This window comes from Callithrix jacchus, chromosome 2, assembly GCF_049354715.1.
Source record: "Callithrix jacchus isolate 240 chromosome 2, calJac240_pri, whole genome shotgun sequence".
NCBI classification, from domain to species: Eukaryota; Metazoa; Chordata; class Mammalia; order Primates; family Cebidae; genus Callithrix; species Callithrix jacchus.
In genome coordinates, this window is record NC_133503.1 from 73,051,609 (window position 1) to 73,067,371 (window position 15,763).

The following is a 15,763-nucleotide window of genomic DNA, read 5'->3' on the forward strand; positions in this document are numbered from 1 at the left end:
TGTTTTAGCCAGGTGTGGTGGCTCACACCTGTAATCCCAGCACTTTGAGAGGCCAAGGTGGGCAGATCACTTGAGGTCTCAAGTTCAAGACCAGCCTGGCCAACATGGTGAAAGCCCATCTCTATTAAAAATACAAAAAATTAGCTGGGCATGGTGGTGCATGCCTGTAATCTCAACTACTGGGGAGGCTGAGGTAGGAGAATCACTTGAACTCAGAAGGCAGAATTTGTAGTGAGCCAAGATAGCACATACCATTGCACTCCAGACTGGGTGACAGAACAAGACTCTGTCAAAAAAAAGAAAGAAAAGAAAAGAAACAAACCTTTTGGTTGGGGACAGACAGAGCCTGCCCTTCCTGGGGCTGGCCAGTTCTTAAGAGACAGCAAAGACTGAGCTGGGCATGCTTTCAATATGCACTAACCACCCAGAGCCAGGCCTCCTCTCTCAGGCTCGCACACCCCAGGAGCACCACTCCACTGCCTTCATTATCCCCGAGTTGGAGACCAGGCACCTAGGTACACTCCCTCTCCTTATAGATTAGAGCCCACTGAAATTACTCAAACTAGTCAGTCTAAACTATTCACCCTGCCCTGACTTTCCCTCAGAAACCCAAAGAAAGGGTCTGGCTTCATGCATCCGCCCATACCCCCTGACTCCTGTCTTCCTCCTGACCACCCTGGTGCCTCGCCCACATGGCCCTGTGTGGCCTGCCCTGCCGCCTGTCTCCAGGAATAGTGAGTACACTTTCGTTTTCCTGAGCCTCTCCTCGGCCTCTTTTGGCAGCATCTCATTGACCACCTCATAATAGAATACAAAACAAGATGGAAGTAATGGTTTCATGCAATTTTGTGATGATTAAATGAATTAATATATGCAAAGTTCTTACAATAGCATCTGGTACTAGGCATGCCCTCAAATGTGAACTGTGAGCCCCAGTGATGGGGGTACAGTTTTTTATATTCCACAGTGTCAACACTCTGCTTTTGAGGACCACATAGGGTTTCAATGGTCATTGCCAGGGGCTTGGGCCAGGCTGGCTACAGAGAGAAAAACACTTGGAATGATTCTGGCCATATCTTAGCACCATCTAATTAGATAACCAGGTGACAAAAATGCAACTTATACATCTTAGAAAACTGGGGACTTACTTTATTTTCAGAAAGACACACCGATGAAGAATTACTGTCAACATTTTTTTAAGGATAGTGACGTGGGTACAGAGGGTGGCACATGGAACACAAAGGAAGTGTCAGTGCCACCCAGTGCTGGCACCTGCAGAGGATGACTGTCAGCACCACCAAGAGGTCCTTGAGTGATCAGAATCAACCAAGCCTTGAATTCTTTTCCTTTCACAAACTGTTATAAAAATATTTAAATTGCCAAAGATATATTTAGCAGGAGTTGAGGTGGGCCAAAAAGTGGGGAGCCCTCCAGCTGCAAGACAGAAGAGGGTGAGAGACTGGTGTCTCCATGGTGTACTGCCAACTGAGCCAGGCTATAGGGGAAGGGTGGGGCAAAGTGCAAAGGAACAGGAAGAAAAGGAGAGGAATCAGACAGGGAGAAGCTATGGTGTTCTTGGATTAATTCTGAATTACATTGTTTTCTCCACAAAAAGCATTCAGTTCAAAGCAACTTTGTTCCACGACTCTGAGGCTCAGGCACAGTAACCTGGAAGCCTGAGTCTGTTGCAGGGACAAAGTGCTGTCCTGGAAGCAGTCAGTGAATATGAATATGGACAAAGGTAACGTCTTAGAGGCTACTGTCAAAGCTGGACAAACAGGCAGGCAGGAAGAAAGAACCCAGATGACAAATCAGTCAGCTGGAGATGAGGGGCACCCGGCAGGAGACGGGCAGAGGAATCTGAAAGAGGAAATATAAAGCAATTTTCTTTTTCTTTAAAGAGGAGGCAGTTTCAGTGGCTGTTCCCAGAAGCTCATAGAAATGAAGAACCTATCAAAGTCTAGATGCTAATTCCCTTCTCAAACCTTCCCCCTGGGCTGAGTGGAACTGGCACCGGGATGGGTCTCAGAAGGCTCTGAGATGGGAGGAGAGGCCAGGAGTGGCTTCTCTGGCTCTTACCTTTTGCTATGGCCCAAGTGAGGGGCGGGGAGACTGGCTTCACGTGAAGTTCATGGTCGTGGTATGCCAGAGCAGTTTTGTGCACTACATGAAGCAAAGGCAGGCTGGATGTGTAAAGACGGAGCTGCTGAAGGCGGCACATTACCGGGTGGCCAAATCTGTCCCTGAAGAGTCCCAAATCGTGGTCCTTCATCTTGTCACAGTTGTTTATGTCTATATGGCCATTAGGACTAGAAAAGCAAGGTACAGAATGAACTGCTCTTTCTAGGAAACACTGGGTGTTTGGGGATTAACCCAGCTGAAGGTGGGGTACAGAAAACTTCCTCTCGGTAACTGCTGAGATGTCAAATACTGCACAGATCAGCTGGCAGAAAAGATTGTGGCTGAAGAAGTCTTACTGCAGGGTCCTCAGAAATTTACTTTTAGGGGTTCAGCTGGGGCAGGTTAAAATGCCCAGGTAGAGAGCCATATAATCCACATGAGAAAAAGGACTAAGACCCAAGCAATGCACACTCTCCTAATTAAGAAGGCCATGTAGCAAGCTTGTACTCCTACAGTAAAATAGAGTAAAGCCACTGCCTGGCCAAATACTAGTACCATAAATATATTCAAGTCAGCCTGGGCATATCTCATAAGCCAGTGACTTACTTTTTGCCTTCCCAGACTGGGATAAGTGAACAGGCACCTCGGAGGACTAAATCCATGAGAACCCAAGCCTGACAAAAGATGAACTCAGGGAGAGTGCACCGTCATCTCAGATGGAGGGGCTTCAGGCTGCACTTACACACTAGAGGCACAGTTCCTGGAGCTGTGGTTGAGATGAATGAGACTCTTGAGCTGGGTGCAGGCCTTGGCCCTGGCTTAACTGTAGGCACATTCCAAGTAGTGGTAGTTCTCATGCATTGATTACAAATAAAAAAACCAACCAACTCAGCTTAGAAACGTGCTTCTCAGGGATTCAAGGTAAGGGGATGGTAGTTAAGACCTAGCACATCACATGGATAGGGATGAAGGCAGACATCTGTGGCAGTGAACATGATTTTTTCAGATTTACTCTGGAATCTCAGGGTGTCAGCCATGTGAAGCTGCAGATGAACTTCTGTGGATATGGGACACAGACAATCCCAAGAAACCTCTTGAAACAGTGCTTCACATGCAGCTTAATATGGGAGAAAGTCTGAGTTGCTGATCACCTAACAGGAGATGCTGGCTCACAAAGGTGGCCTTTATTAGATGAAGACTGAATTTAGATTATCTGGACTTTGAAGCTGCTGGAAGCTTCCAAGTCTATGTTGCAACCCAGAGCCCACTGAGTTCTACCATGATATAAAATATCCTCTTCTGTAACATGGGGTGAGGTGCTGCATTCTGAGGGGTCCACATTGCTCGACTTGACAGACAGCACTTCCACAAACCAGGAACTTGCCACTTCACTTTGCAGAGTAATTTGCTTGGCCTCCCATCTTCATTGCATGGTATGTTCCACCTTGCGGTAGTACAGGCTCCTCCATTCCTTGTGGTAGGGAAAGGGTGAGGGCCCCAGAGGCTGTGTGTGTGAAGGAGCACAGATGTTATTTTATCTGTGTTATTTCTACTGAAAGCAATGAAGGATTAAAGATGGTGAAGGAACCCTACCTCCCGGACTACTGTACCAGACTTTTGAACAAGTACATGGCCCTTGCCAGGGAATGTCAATGGTGCTACTGACCACTTCTTGACTCATGGGATTACTCAACATTTTTCTCACCACTGTCAGCATGAGTCCTTAAATAGTGAAAGCCCTAGATGGAGGAGAGGAAATGACCACTTCCAAATGCAAAAGCTGAAATTCAAAGCTGTCTGCTTTCCTATGAATATAGAATTAATACCTCCAGAAACCTAGAAAAAAAACAGGGAAAGGACTAGGATGCAGCAGTTTATGCTGAGAGTAGTAAATGTACTCTAATGCAGTAGATACAGTGGACTGTTCAATGAGGGAGAAAAGAGTGGGTCAGAGCATTCTGAGAACTGGCCTTGGGGCTTTCGCCTCTTATATCGATTGCACACAGGGAAATGGGAAATGACAAATGGAGGTGGTTGGGAATACTACAACTTAAGTGGGTGGAATCATTGCACCAGAAGCTGAGCAAGTCCCTGACTGATGTGTAGAGTCACTAAGTATACTACAGAACAACTGGAGGGTAAATGTGGCACAGGCAAAGCCCCTACTTCAGGTACCATCCCAGGGTCAGTCAAGCTGAGGCCCAGTGGAAATCCGTAACTCAAGAATTTTGATCAAGTTTTGCCTTCCAGACAGAGATTCTAAGTTCTGAAAGCTATATTTGGGTGTGATATTCAGAATCATGGACTGTGTCTGAGACCAGATCACCATACTCCCCATATGGGGCAGTGATAGGTGACACCACGCAGACAGTTAGGAGTTGCTAAGAAGAGGGTCATTTGGGGAAAATAATCTCACAGGGATTCTACAGGGATGAAGCCAGTGGACAGGCAGACCAGAGGTATCTGAAAATGGATGGTTTGAAGCAGAAGGTAGGAAGCATAATGTAAACAATTATGGGTGACACATGGTGACTGCACTTTCTTTATATTGGGTGTCAGTGGTTTGGGTGAAGAGGACTAAGGGTTCCATTAAAGGTGGCAACTCAACTCTCTTATGTAAGATAATCTAGTAGAGTGAAACCCTTGTAGCCCATTTTGACTTTTTGTTCTTTTGCTTCTCAAATTTTTATAATTTCACAGTTTCTCTAATAGTCAAGATGTAATTTGATAAACCAATTTTAATGCTGTTAATTGTTAATGAAGCTCCATTTTGGTTCTGATAGTTGGCAATTCAGACTAATGAAACAGTACTGCTACTTGAGGCAGTATTTAAGAATGAGGAGTGTTTGCCATTCTTAAATGCCCAAACCCCGTGACACTATGAACCTTGACCCTTAGTAAATAAAGTGACTATCTTGATGCAAGCTTTCATAGTTATTCTCTAGAATGGATTTTCTTATATTCAATAATTAATTTACTCAGTCTCAAAGGTCTTCCATACAAACTACATTCAACATTCATATCACTTTTCTCCAATATGATGTCTCTGATGCTGAATGAGGTTTGCAGTCTGGTTAAAAGCTTTCCCACATTTATTACATTTATAGGGTTTCTCTCCTGTGTGAATCCTCTGATGCTGAGTAAGGTGGGTGCTTCGGATAAAGGCTTTCCCACAGATTTTACATTTGTAAGGTTTTTCTCTAGTATGAATTCTCTTATGTTGGGTAAGGGCTGAATGGTCACTGAAGGCTTTTTCACATATATTACATGTATAAGGTTTTTCCCCAGTATGAATTCTCTGATGTTGGGCAAGTGCTGATTGGTCCCTGAAGGCTTTCTCACACAAACCACATCTGTAAGGTTTCTCTCCAGTGTGAATTTTCCGATGTCGCGCAAAGGATGAATTATCCCTGAAAGCTTTTCCACATTCATTACATTTATAAGGTTTCTCTCCAGTGTGAATTCTCTGATGTTCAGTAAGGGAAGAGTTCACCCTGAAGGCCTTCCCACATTGGTTACATTCAAAGGGTTTCTCTCCAGTGTGAATTCTCTGATGCTGAAGAAAACTTGTACTCTGATTAAAGGCTTTCCCACATTCATTACATTTATAGGGTTTCTCTCCACTGTGGATATTCTGGTGTTTGGTAAGATGTGCCCTGCACACAAAGGCTTTTTCACAAATGTTACATTTAAAAGGCTTCTCTCCAGTATGTATTCTATGATGATGGGCAAGGTGTATATTTCGGATAAAAGCTTTTCCACATAAGTTGCATTCAAAAGGCTTCTCTCCGGTATGAATTTTCTGATGGTAGGTAAGTGAGGAGCTCACTGAGAAGGCCTTGCCACATTCCTTACATTCATAGGGTTTCTCACCAGTGTGAATTCTTTGGTGATGGATAAGGTGCGTACTCTGGTGAAAGGCTTTCCCACATTCTCTACATTCATATCTTTTCTCTTTAATATGAATTTTCTGACTTGTTTTTGCAGTATGAATTTTCTGATGTTTATTAAGAGTTGAACTCTTAGAGAAGCCTTTTCCACACTCACTACACTCAAAGGCTTTTTTGCTGGGTTGAAGTCCCTGGCTTCGAGCACTATGAAGAGATGAGCTCACAGTGCTCCCAGAATCATCACATTCCTGTTCACCAATCCCAGATGGGGTGTTCAGGTGAGGGAGTGCTGCTCGCTGCAGACTGATCCCCTGGCCTCCACATTGCCACTCCAACAGACTAGCACATTTCCAGTAACTACTGCTACCCAATCTTTCCTTTATTGTCCATTGGTCCAATTCTTCTTCAGGAATCTCTGCCTTGAGAGTAGACTTCTTACAGACAGGCATAGTCATCCAGTCTGAAAGACATGAAAAATAAAAATGTCCATAGTAAAACATGTGGATGGGACAAGATGATAAGCCTGTTCATAATGCTAACAGAGAGCTGTAAGCTTTTCTGTTAGTCCCTTCTTTTAACCTCTTTTCTGTCCTTTCTTACTGTTACTTCAGAAAATCTTCAGATTTCCTGAAAGGACAGAAAGGACAGAAAAGAGTAGTAAAGAGGGGATGATGGAAGGGGTTGATTTAATGTGTAATACATGAGGCAGGAGAGCTTGGAAGCATGATCTTAGAAGTCACAGGCCTCAGTTAGAACTGAGTACAACACATATTTTCTTTGTGATAATAGAGAAGTTATCTGATTTCCTAAGCCTCAAAAAAAAAAAAGAAAGAAAAAAAACTGATAAAAGACCACATAACGCTAACAGACAAGAAAAAAAGTACCCTGTCTATTCAAAGAGATGGTTTTTAAAACAACCCAGGTGTGGCCTTAAGAAGCTACTAAAAATAGCAGTCAACACTTGGTAGGAAAAAAACCTTGACTCCAGAGCAATTACTAAAATCAAGATATAGGCACATTTGAGCATTCAGATGAATAATAAAAAGGTAGGCAGCTGTACAGGCTGTGTGAAATGCTCATATCTACTAAAAAAAAAAAAAAGAAATAAGGACCTCCGATTGCTTGTGAGGAAGCAATGTCTCCAAACCCATATGAATAATGTGACACCTACAGGAGGAAAATGAGCCATGAGATATTTTGCGGCAAAGTTATCTCAGGATAAACACTGCAGCTGTAAGCACTGCCGGCAAGGTCATAGTAGACTTTCTCAGGGAAAACAGGAAAGGGGCTAAAATGTAATACTAAGGACTAGATTCTAAACACAGATGATGCAAAATTCATGAGAAATTCTAGAAAAGCCATCCTTATTACCTCCTTTTTCCACTTGCTCCAGGAAATCTTTAAAAGGCACTTCTGGTATTATTTTAGAATCAAAGAAACAAACCTGTTTACTTATCAAGAAAAGAAAGGTAAACAGGTACATTTCAAGACTAAATCCTGTTGAGCTCGGAATTAATATATCCTTGTTCAAAACAAAGAATGGTCAAAGGTAAACATCAGCATTGCCAAATGTCAAAATGTTCAGCACTACTTTCACTTCTGGCCCAAATAGAGTAGCCTGTGGCAGACTAACATTTCTGCAGAAAACAACTAGAAAATCTGAACTGAAAAAAGTTATCTGTCTGAAGGCATGAGATGTTACCCAGACAGACTTTATAATCTACTATTTGGGAGGGAATGAAAATATAGAGAGGTGATCCCAATACTCAGTGGCTTGTTACTCAAATCATTTACTGAATTCTTAAGCTTTACAGGGCAAAAGACTAAAGTTAAGCAGATATCCAGAATTTTCTATAGTCTTTTGGTGCTATGGAAGCAAGACCTTCCAAGGAGAGGTCATAGTAGACATGTGAAGCTCTCAGCTGGGACTCCTGCAGGGCTACAACCTAGTAGTAGGGGCAAACGAGAAGTTGACAAAGCTTTATAAATATTGTGACCAACTTCCAGCTATTATAGCTCTTTGGTTGGATGAAGATGGTTTGCTTATACTCTAGCTGCTAGCAGGGAATTTAAATCTTCCTTGGAGGAACAACATCTAGAGCCTTGGCTCTCCTTTACATGGAGTCAGGGACTCAATAAAAGTCAGCTGTGCTAAGAAATTGAATGAAGGGGGAAAAACAGACAATAGGAAAAGAACTGCAGAACACAAATAACAGAGTTATCAGATGTGAACATTAAAACAACTGGGATTAATATGTTCAAAGAAAGAGGAATGAGAATTACAAGAAACAATTGGAATAGAAAAATCAAATTGAAATCCTAGAACTGAGAAATACAAAAACTGAAATTATGAATTCAATAGATTTTTAACAAGACATCTAACACAGCAGAAGAGAGGAATAGTGAGCTACAAAAATACATAAGCAGAAAATATCCACAGTAAAACATGGCTAAAAAAATAAACATTTTAAATAGAGAAAGGTTGAAAAATGAACTCCGAGAAGCACTATAAGCTCCAAGGATAACTACAAAGAAAATTCACGTAGGTACCTCATCTAGGCATACTGAAAACCAAAGATTACCTTGAAAGTTACTTGAAAAAAAGTGATACATTACCTTTGAAAAAGACTGGCAGTATCTTAATGAAAACAATTGCACCCAGAAGGCAATGACGTAACATGTGAAGTGAAAGAACCTAACTGCCAAACTAGAATTCAACACACAGAGAAAATATCTCTAGAAAGTAAACATGAAGTAGGTATTTCCATAAAAATGAAAACAGATTGTGTCACCAGCAGATCTACATTAAAAGAAACACAGATGTGTTCCAGGCAGAAGAAAAATAATTCCAGATAGAAATATGAAAATGTAAGAAGGCATGAAAAGCAATGGAAAAGGTAAATATGTGGATAAAAATATTATTGATTATATATGACAATAATTATAATATCTTAATGAATTGAAAATATATGTGGAATTAAAATGTGTAGCAAAAATAAAAATAAAAATAGAAGGATGAAAATGCTGTTAATTATTAAGGTAGTACCAATGTCTGAGAAATATTAAAAATAAAATTTTATTTTGGACAGTAATAAGCTGGTTTTACTTTTAGCATCAACAATAAAAGACTAGGTAAAGAAGGTAAATTAACAAGCTAATAGAGAGTGGAAATGGCACAATAAAAATATTTAATACAATAGAAGGCAGGAAAAAAGACAAGTGATTCAAAGCAAGTAAATAAAATATAAAATAAATAATAGGATAGTAGATATAAAATCTCATACATAGTAACTTAACTAAGTTATTTTTAAAAACTAAGATTGTGAGACTGGATAAACAGTAAAACATAACTGAATATCACTTAGAAAAGAAATACCAAAAATGTAGATACTAAAATAATAAAAGAATTTAAAAGGATATATCATACAAAAGAAAGGTGCTATATCCACAGTAATATAAGAGCAATCACACAATATTTGAGAAAATAGACTTTAAGGTATTTTATATAGACAAAGGGGTTAATACCCAGGAACATACAACAAATTTTCATTTGTATGCACACAACGTAACTTTAAAAATGTATAAAGTAAAAATAGGGAAAAAAAAAGGAAAAATAGACAAATCAATAATCACAGTGAGAAATGTTCATTCGGCACCCTCAATGACTCAGAAATCAAACCACTAATAATGGAAGGGGGCTGGCTGGGCATGGTGGCTCCTGCCTATAATCCTAGCACTTTGGGAGGCCGAGGCAGGCAAATCACCTGAGGTTGGAAGTTCGAGACCAGCCTGACCAACATGGTGAAACTAAAAATATAAAATTAGCTTGGTGTGGTGGTACATACCTGCAATCCCAGCTACTTGGGAGGCTGAGGCAGGAGAATCGCTTGAACCCTGGAGGCAGAGGTGCAGTGAGCCAAGATTGCACCACTGCACTTCAGCCTGGGCAGTAAGAGCAAAACTCCGTCTCAAGAAAAAAAAGGAATGGAGGAATTGGCTGGGCATAGTGGCTCATTCTTGTAATCCCAGTACTTTGGGGGGCCAAGGCAGGAGAACTGCTTGAGTCTAGGAGTCCAAGACACTGCCTGGGCATATGGTAAAATCTCATCTCTACAAAAAATTTTAAAAAGCAGCCAGGCATGGTGACATGGTCCTGCAGTCCCAGCTACTCAGGAGCCTGAGGCAGGAGGATTGCCATGAGCCCAGGAGTTCAAGGTTGCAGTGAACTACGATCACACCACTGCACTCCAGCCTGGGCAACAGAGCAAGAACTTGTCTCGGAAAAAAAAAGAAGAAAGAAGAAAGAAAAAGAAAAAGAAATGATCTCAACAACCCAATAAACAGATTTGACTTCAAATTCTCAATTCTCCCCCATTAAGCTACACTTTCAGGCCAATTCCTATCAAAATTCCAGCAGGAATTTTGTGAAAATTGAATAGCCAATTCTAAAATTCTAAAAGAAAAGAAAAGAACGAAACTAGAGAATTTACATCAGCAAGTGTAAGGCTCATTATAATGCTAGAGTAATTAAAGCAATGTTTTGTTGGCACAAGATTAGATAGAATGAAAAAGGACAGAGTCTGTACACAGAGTAGAAACAAATCTGTACACAAACAGACCAATGGAACAAATTACAGAACCCAGAATCAGACTCAAGTACCTCATGTAGTCTCCTCATGTATGACAAAGGTGACAGTGCAGTACAATGGGGAAAAGATGGTCTTTTCAGTAAATGATTCTGAGTCAACTGGATACCCATATAGAAAATAATGAGTAATAAATCTTCCATATGGACTGTAGACCTAAGTATTTAAGACAAAATACTAGAGCTACTATAGGAAAACACAGATCTTCATGGCCTTAAGATGTTCTAAATAGAACACAACAAGCATTCACAATAGGCAGAAAAAAAAAAAGACTTCTGATGAATTCAGGTATCACAAAATTCAGAATTTCTATCTATCAGATGACATCGTTATCCAGAGTGGGAAACAATATTTGCAATGCATATATATGACAGAGGATTCTACATTTCAAGTATACAGCCCTATAAGCCAATAACAAAAGATCGGACAACAAAATAGAAAGTGGGGGGAAGATTTACAGATATTTTATAAAAGAGGATATTGAAATACTAAAAATTAAAAGATCAACTTCAGTTATAACTATACATCCTCTAGAATGGTAGAAAAAAATTTTAATGATAATACTAAGTGTATAAGAGATGCTATGGAAACCTCGCATTACTTTGGTAGAAGTATAAATTTGTATAGCAACTTTGGAAAAGTATTTGGCTATGTCCATTAAAGTTTGCATATGCACAATCATAACACTCCTAGTTATTTAATCAAGAAAAATGTGTACTGTTCTCTAAAAGTTGCACAAGAAATGTTCATAATGGTACTACTTATAACAGCTCTAAGTAGAAATAAACCAAACATCTAGCAACAGTAAAATGTACAAATAATAACAGGATTACATGGCAAAACATTATACAGCAATAGAATGAACCAACTATTGCTCCAAGTGACAACAAGGATGAATCTCAAACATACTGTTGAAAGCAAGAGGCCAGGCCAGGTGCGGTGGCTCACGCCTGTAATCCCAGCACTTTGGGAAGCCAAGGTGAGTGGATCACGAGGTCAGGAGTTCGAGACCAGCCTGGCCAATATGGTGAAACCCTGTCTCTACTAAAAAATACAAAAATTGGCCAGGCATGGTGGGGCGCAGCTGTAGTCCCAGCTACTCGGGAGGCTGAGGCAGGAGAATCGCTGGAACCCAGAAGGTGGAGGTTGCAGTGAGCTGAGATGACACCACTGCACACCAGCCAGGGCAACACAGCAAGACTCCATCTCAGAAAAAAAAAAAAAGAAAAAGAAAGAAGCCAGATACATACTGTATGATTTAAAGCTTAAAAACAGGCAAAACAAATCAATCGCCAGGGTAGTTGCTACCTTTAGGACAAAAGAAACTGAGAGGGGCCTGGTGGTGGTAATGCTGTATTTCTTGATATGAGTGATGACTACACAGGTATATTTAAACAGTAAAAATTCATTGAATCAGACATTTATGATCTATGTACTTTTCTGTATAATGTATACAGAAAACAGTTTCTGTGTAAAGTTCAAAAAGTTTGCTTTTAAAAATCTGGGATATGGCTTTCAAAAATAATAAATAAAAATACCAATTTCTGTCTATCTTTTCTATTAGCTATTGGATACTGATGTCTATTAAAACCTTTTCTTGATTGTGATTAAAAACACACCATCTAGGCCAGGCGTGGTGGCTCACGCCTGTAATCCCAGCACTTTGGGAGGCCGAGGCGGTGGATCACGAGGTCAAGAGATCGAGATCATCCTCGTCAACATGATGAAACCCCATCTCTATTAAAAAATACAAAAAATTAGCTGGGCATGGTGGTGCATGCCTGTAATCCCAGCTACTCAGGAGGCTGAGGCAGGAGAAGCCTGAACCCAGGAGGCGGAGGTTGTCGTGAGCCGAGATCGTGCCATTGCACTCCAGCCTGGGTAACAAGAGCGAAACTCCGTCTCAAAAAAAAAAAAAAAAAAAAACCAGATCATCTATATATCAGAGAACATATCAGTTAAAATATTTTTTGAGGGTAATTATTTGACTTTTAAAATATTTTTTATTACATGATAACACTTATCTTCAAAAAGATTTTATCACGACGGGAGTCAAATGTATCTTAGTTTGACCGCACTGAAAATTAATGAGGTGTGAATTAAGCCAGTTCAGTAAGACTGGACTTACTGGCACTGATTTAGCCTGCAGTATGAAAGAGCATACTCTGGTGTGAGCAACTTAGTCACTCACTGGGTACCAAGTCACTTTAGGGTAGGCTGAATTAAGGAGCTTTATCCTATGGGAAGAGATGGCCAGGGGCAGATCTGTGTTACTTATAGTTAAATGATTACAAGCTTGCTTTGCTTTTCGTATACCGAGATTTGTGCCACGGATCATAACCAAACTATGGTGCAGTAAAATAAAAGCAGAGACCAAGCGTAACAGGAGGTCTATGGTGAGGACCGTCTTAGAGTGCCCTGTAACCACGGAACACTGCAGTGTGGTGGCAAAGCAGAAAAGAAACTGCTCTGCTCCCACAACTCTTCCCAACACAGTTTGTGTGAGGATCTCGTAAAGGGAGCTTATGCAAAAGACTCTGGGAAATAATGCAACCTCTGCTCACAAGACTCAGGAGGGTCTTTGCAGATGGGAGCTGGTAAGACTGGAATGCCTTAAAAGGCAGAGATCACCGGATCGCCACGGGCTCTGCTTGTGTTCTCAGAATATGGAGCAATTCTGATTGCTCTGTGCCTACAATGCTCGGGAGAGAAAAGCTCCTTGATGCACTTTATGTGGTTCAGACCTTATAGGCCTTATCCACTGTGCCTCTCTTGCCAAAACACCTGGAGAGACAATGGGTGGTAAAATCTGTGTCCTTAGTTAGCATTTCTTAGGAGAACCAGGTTTGCTGTTGAATGCTACAAACACATGCTCTTCCTCAGGCTATTTTCCTCCTCAACCCCCCTCCCCTGACAGCCTGCAAGATTAACAAGATAATGTATCCAATAAAAGCACATGAAGCCTAGAGCTCAAGGCCAGCTTGGATCAGCCCGCACTTGGATCACACACTGAGAGTGTGTTGGACCCCTGGACCCATGCTGTAAAATTCTATTCTTATGTCTTTGTCTTTATTTCTTTTCTCACTCCCTTGTCACTGCAGGGACATGGGGCACCCAAGTACAGGGTTGGGCTGGTTTCCAACAATATCCCTACCTGCGTTGGTCCATATTAAAAAAAAGACCAGGTGCGGTGGCTCATGCCTGTAATCCCAGCACTTTGGGAGGCCAAGGCAGGTGGATCACATAGGGTCAGGAGTTTGAGACCAGCCTGATCAACATGGTGAAACCCAGTCTCTACTAAAAATACAAAAATTAGTTGGGTGTGGTAGTACGCACCTGTAATCCCAGCTACTCTGGAGGCTGAGGCAGGAGAATCGCTTCAACCTGGGAGGTGGAGGTGCAGTGAGCCGAGATCGCGGCATTGCATTCCAGCCTGGGTGACAGAGCGAGACTCCATCTCAAAAAAAAATTTTTTTAAATACTTAATGTACTTAATGTAGAGTTTGAAGTGGCATGCAGGTAAGATGTTCCAAGCCTCCTATACAATGTAGTTAAGAGGTCTACCAACACTAGACCAATTAACTCTTCAATCACTGAAAGTTTCAAGAATTGGTCCTATCAATTTCATCTGGAAGTGGAAGTTAGGATGGATAAAATAAGGAAGACTGGTTTAAGGTCAGTTTACCCTGCCCTTAGGTGTCGAGATCCTCTTCCCAACTCAAGGGAACTAGGGGATTTGCCCTTTCTCACGGTGGCAATTTTTTTTTTTCAGGAGAGAGCAAAAGAAAGCTGGTCTAGACTGAAGACACCTGGAGCCAGAGAACTATGTCAAGACTGAAGCCCCACTTACCCATGCAGAGTTTCCAAAAGGACGTTCGTCTTCCCACAGTTTACTTTGGTAGGCAATGAGAGATTACTAGGTAGCTGAGGAAAGCCTCTAACAGGAAAGAAATACCAAATCATCAAACAGAAAACTAGAGAAAATGGACCCAATGATGGGAAAAGAAAATGTTTTTGAAAATCATTATCTTCAAATGTAAGATATTTTAACTGTAAAACAGGAATAAGAGTTTATCTTTTTAAAAGGCAATATTTGGAGAAACAAGAGTTCTTGGAAGTTAAAAATGATTAAAGAATTCAAAAATGAAATAGTTACTTCTGTAAACAATTAGAAAACCAGAAAAAAGTATGAAGTGACTGTTTTTAGGTAAATGACAAATGGTGGTCGAGGATGGTGGTCCCTGAGAGAAGGAAAACAAGCCAGGTAAGACCTATGGATGCCCCAGTGTAGTTCCTGGAAGTACACTCCAGGTCATGGCACAGGACCAAAACAGAGCCCAGGGTTGCAATAAATTAAGGGGACAGAGATCAGGGTTCGGGAAGGCCGTGGCTGTAATCTGCAAACCATCAATGAGAAGAAAGCCGCAGAAACTGAATTTATAGTTTAAAACTGTCCCACAAATCTTCTCCTCCTGGCCCAGAATATGTCACTGGTTCTGCCAAATATCTAATGGAGAAATAACAGTATTTTGACACAAAATTTCCCAGAAAACAGAAGGAGAAATTTCCCAATTCATTTTCTGAGACCAATGTTACTCTGAGACCAGAGACAGAGAGTCATAAGGAAAGGAAACTATAGACTCATATCGTTCATGAAAATCAATGCAAAGTCTTCAACAAAATGTTCACAAATCCAATTCAGCAATACTTTAAAAAGACAGTAAGTGAAAACTAAGTTACGTTTATCCCAGAAATACAACTTTCACTTGGTCCTTAAAAACCAACATAATTCATTATATTACCCACAGCATCATCTTAAGGATTGAGAAAAACATTAGACAAATATTTAGTACAAATTTGTGATAAAACTCTCACATCAAACCAGAAATGGGTATAAACTTCCTCAATCTAATAGAGTATTTACAAAAAGCCTACAGCTAACATCATACTCAATGGTGAAAGACTAAATGCTTTCCCGCTGAGATAGGGAAGAAGGCAAGGCTGCCCCGCTACAGCTGCTACCCAGCTTTGTGAAGGAGGTCCTAACCAGTGAGATAGGAAGAAACCAGAGCTCACCTACATGGTTGTGGGAATACAAAATGGAAT

At 40.9% G+C, this 15,763-nt stretch overlaps 1 protein-coding gene across 15 annotated transcripts in view; it reads right to left on the reverse strand.

Annotated features, from left to right (window-relative positions):
- Nucleotides 1-1,131: 1,131 nt before the first annotated feature.
- The window catches only part of ZNF454 (zinc finger protein 454), a 58,990-nt gene continuing 44,358 nt past the window's right edge, over nucleotides 1,132-15,763 (reverse strand). For 8 of the 15 annotated variants that reach the window (XM_078364807.1, XM_035290809.3, XM_035290808.3 and 5 more), the window contains one exon: nucleotides 1,132-6,471. In XM_078364807.1, the coding sequence (XP_078220933.1) occupies nucleotides 5,144-6,471 (1,328 nt within the window). In that variant the 3' untranslated portion in view covers nucleotides 1,132-5,143. Of the gene's footprint in view, nucleotides 6,472-13,993; nucleotides 14,091-14,507; nucleotides 14,595-15,763 lie in introns of all 15 variants that reach the window. The other 7 variants (XR_013532068.1, XR_013532067.1, XR_004739609.3 and 4 more) reach the window with 3 other exon arrangements.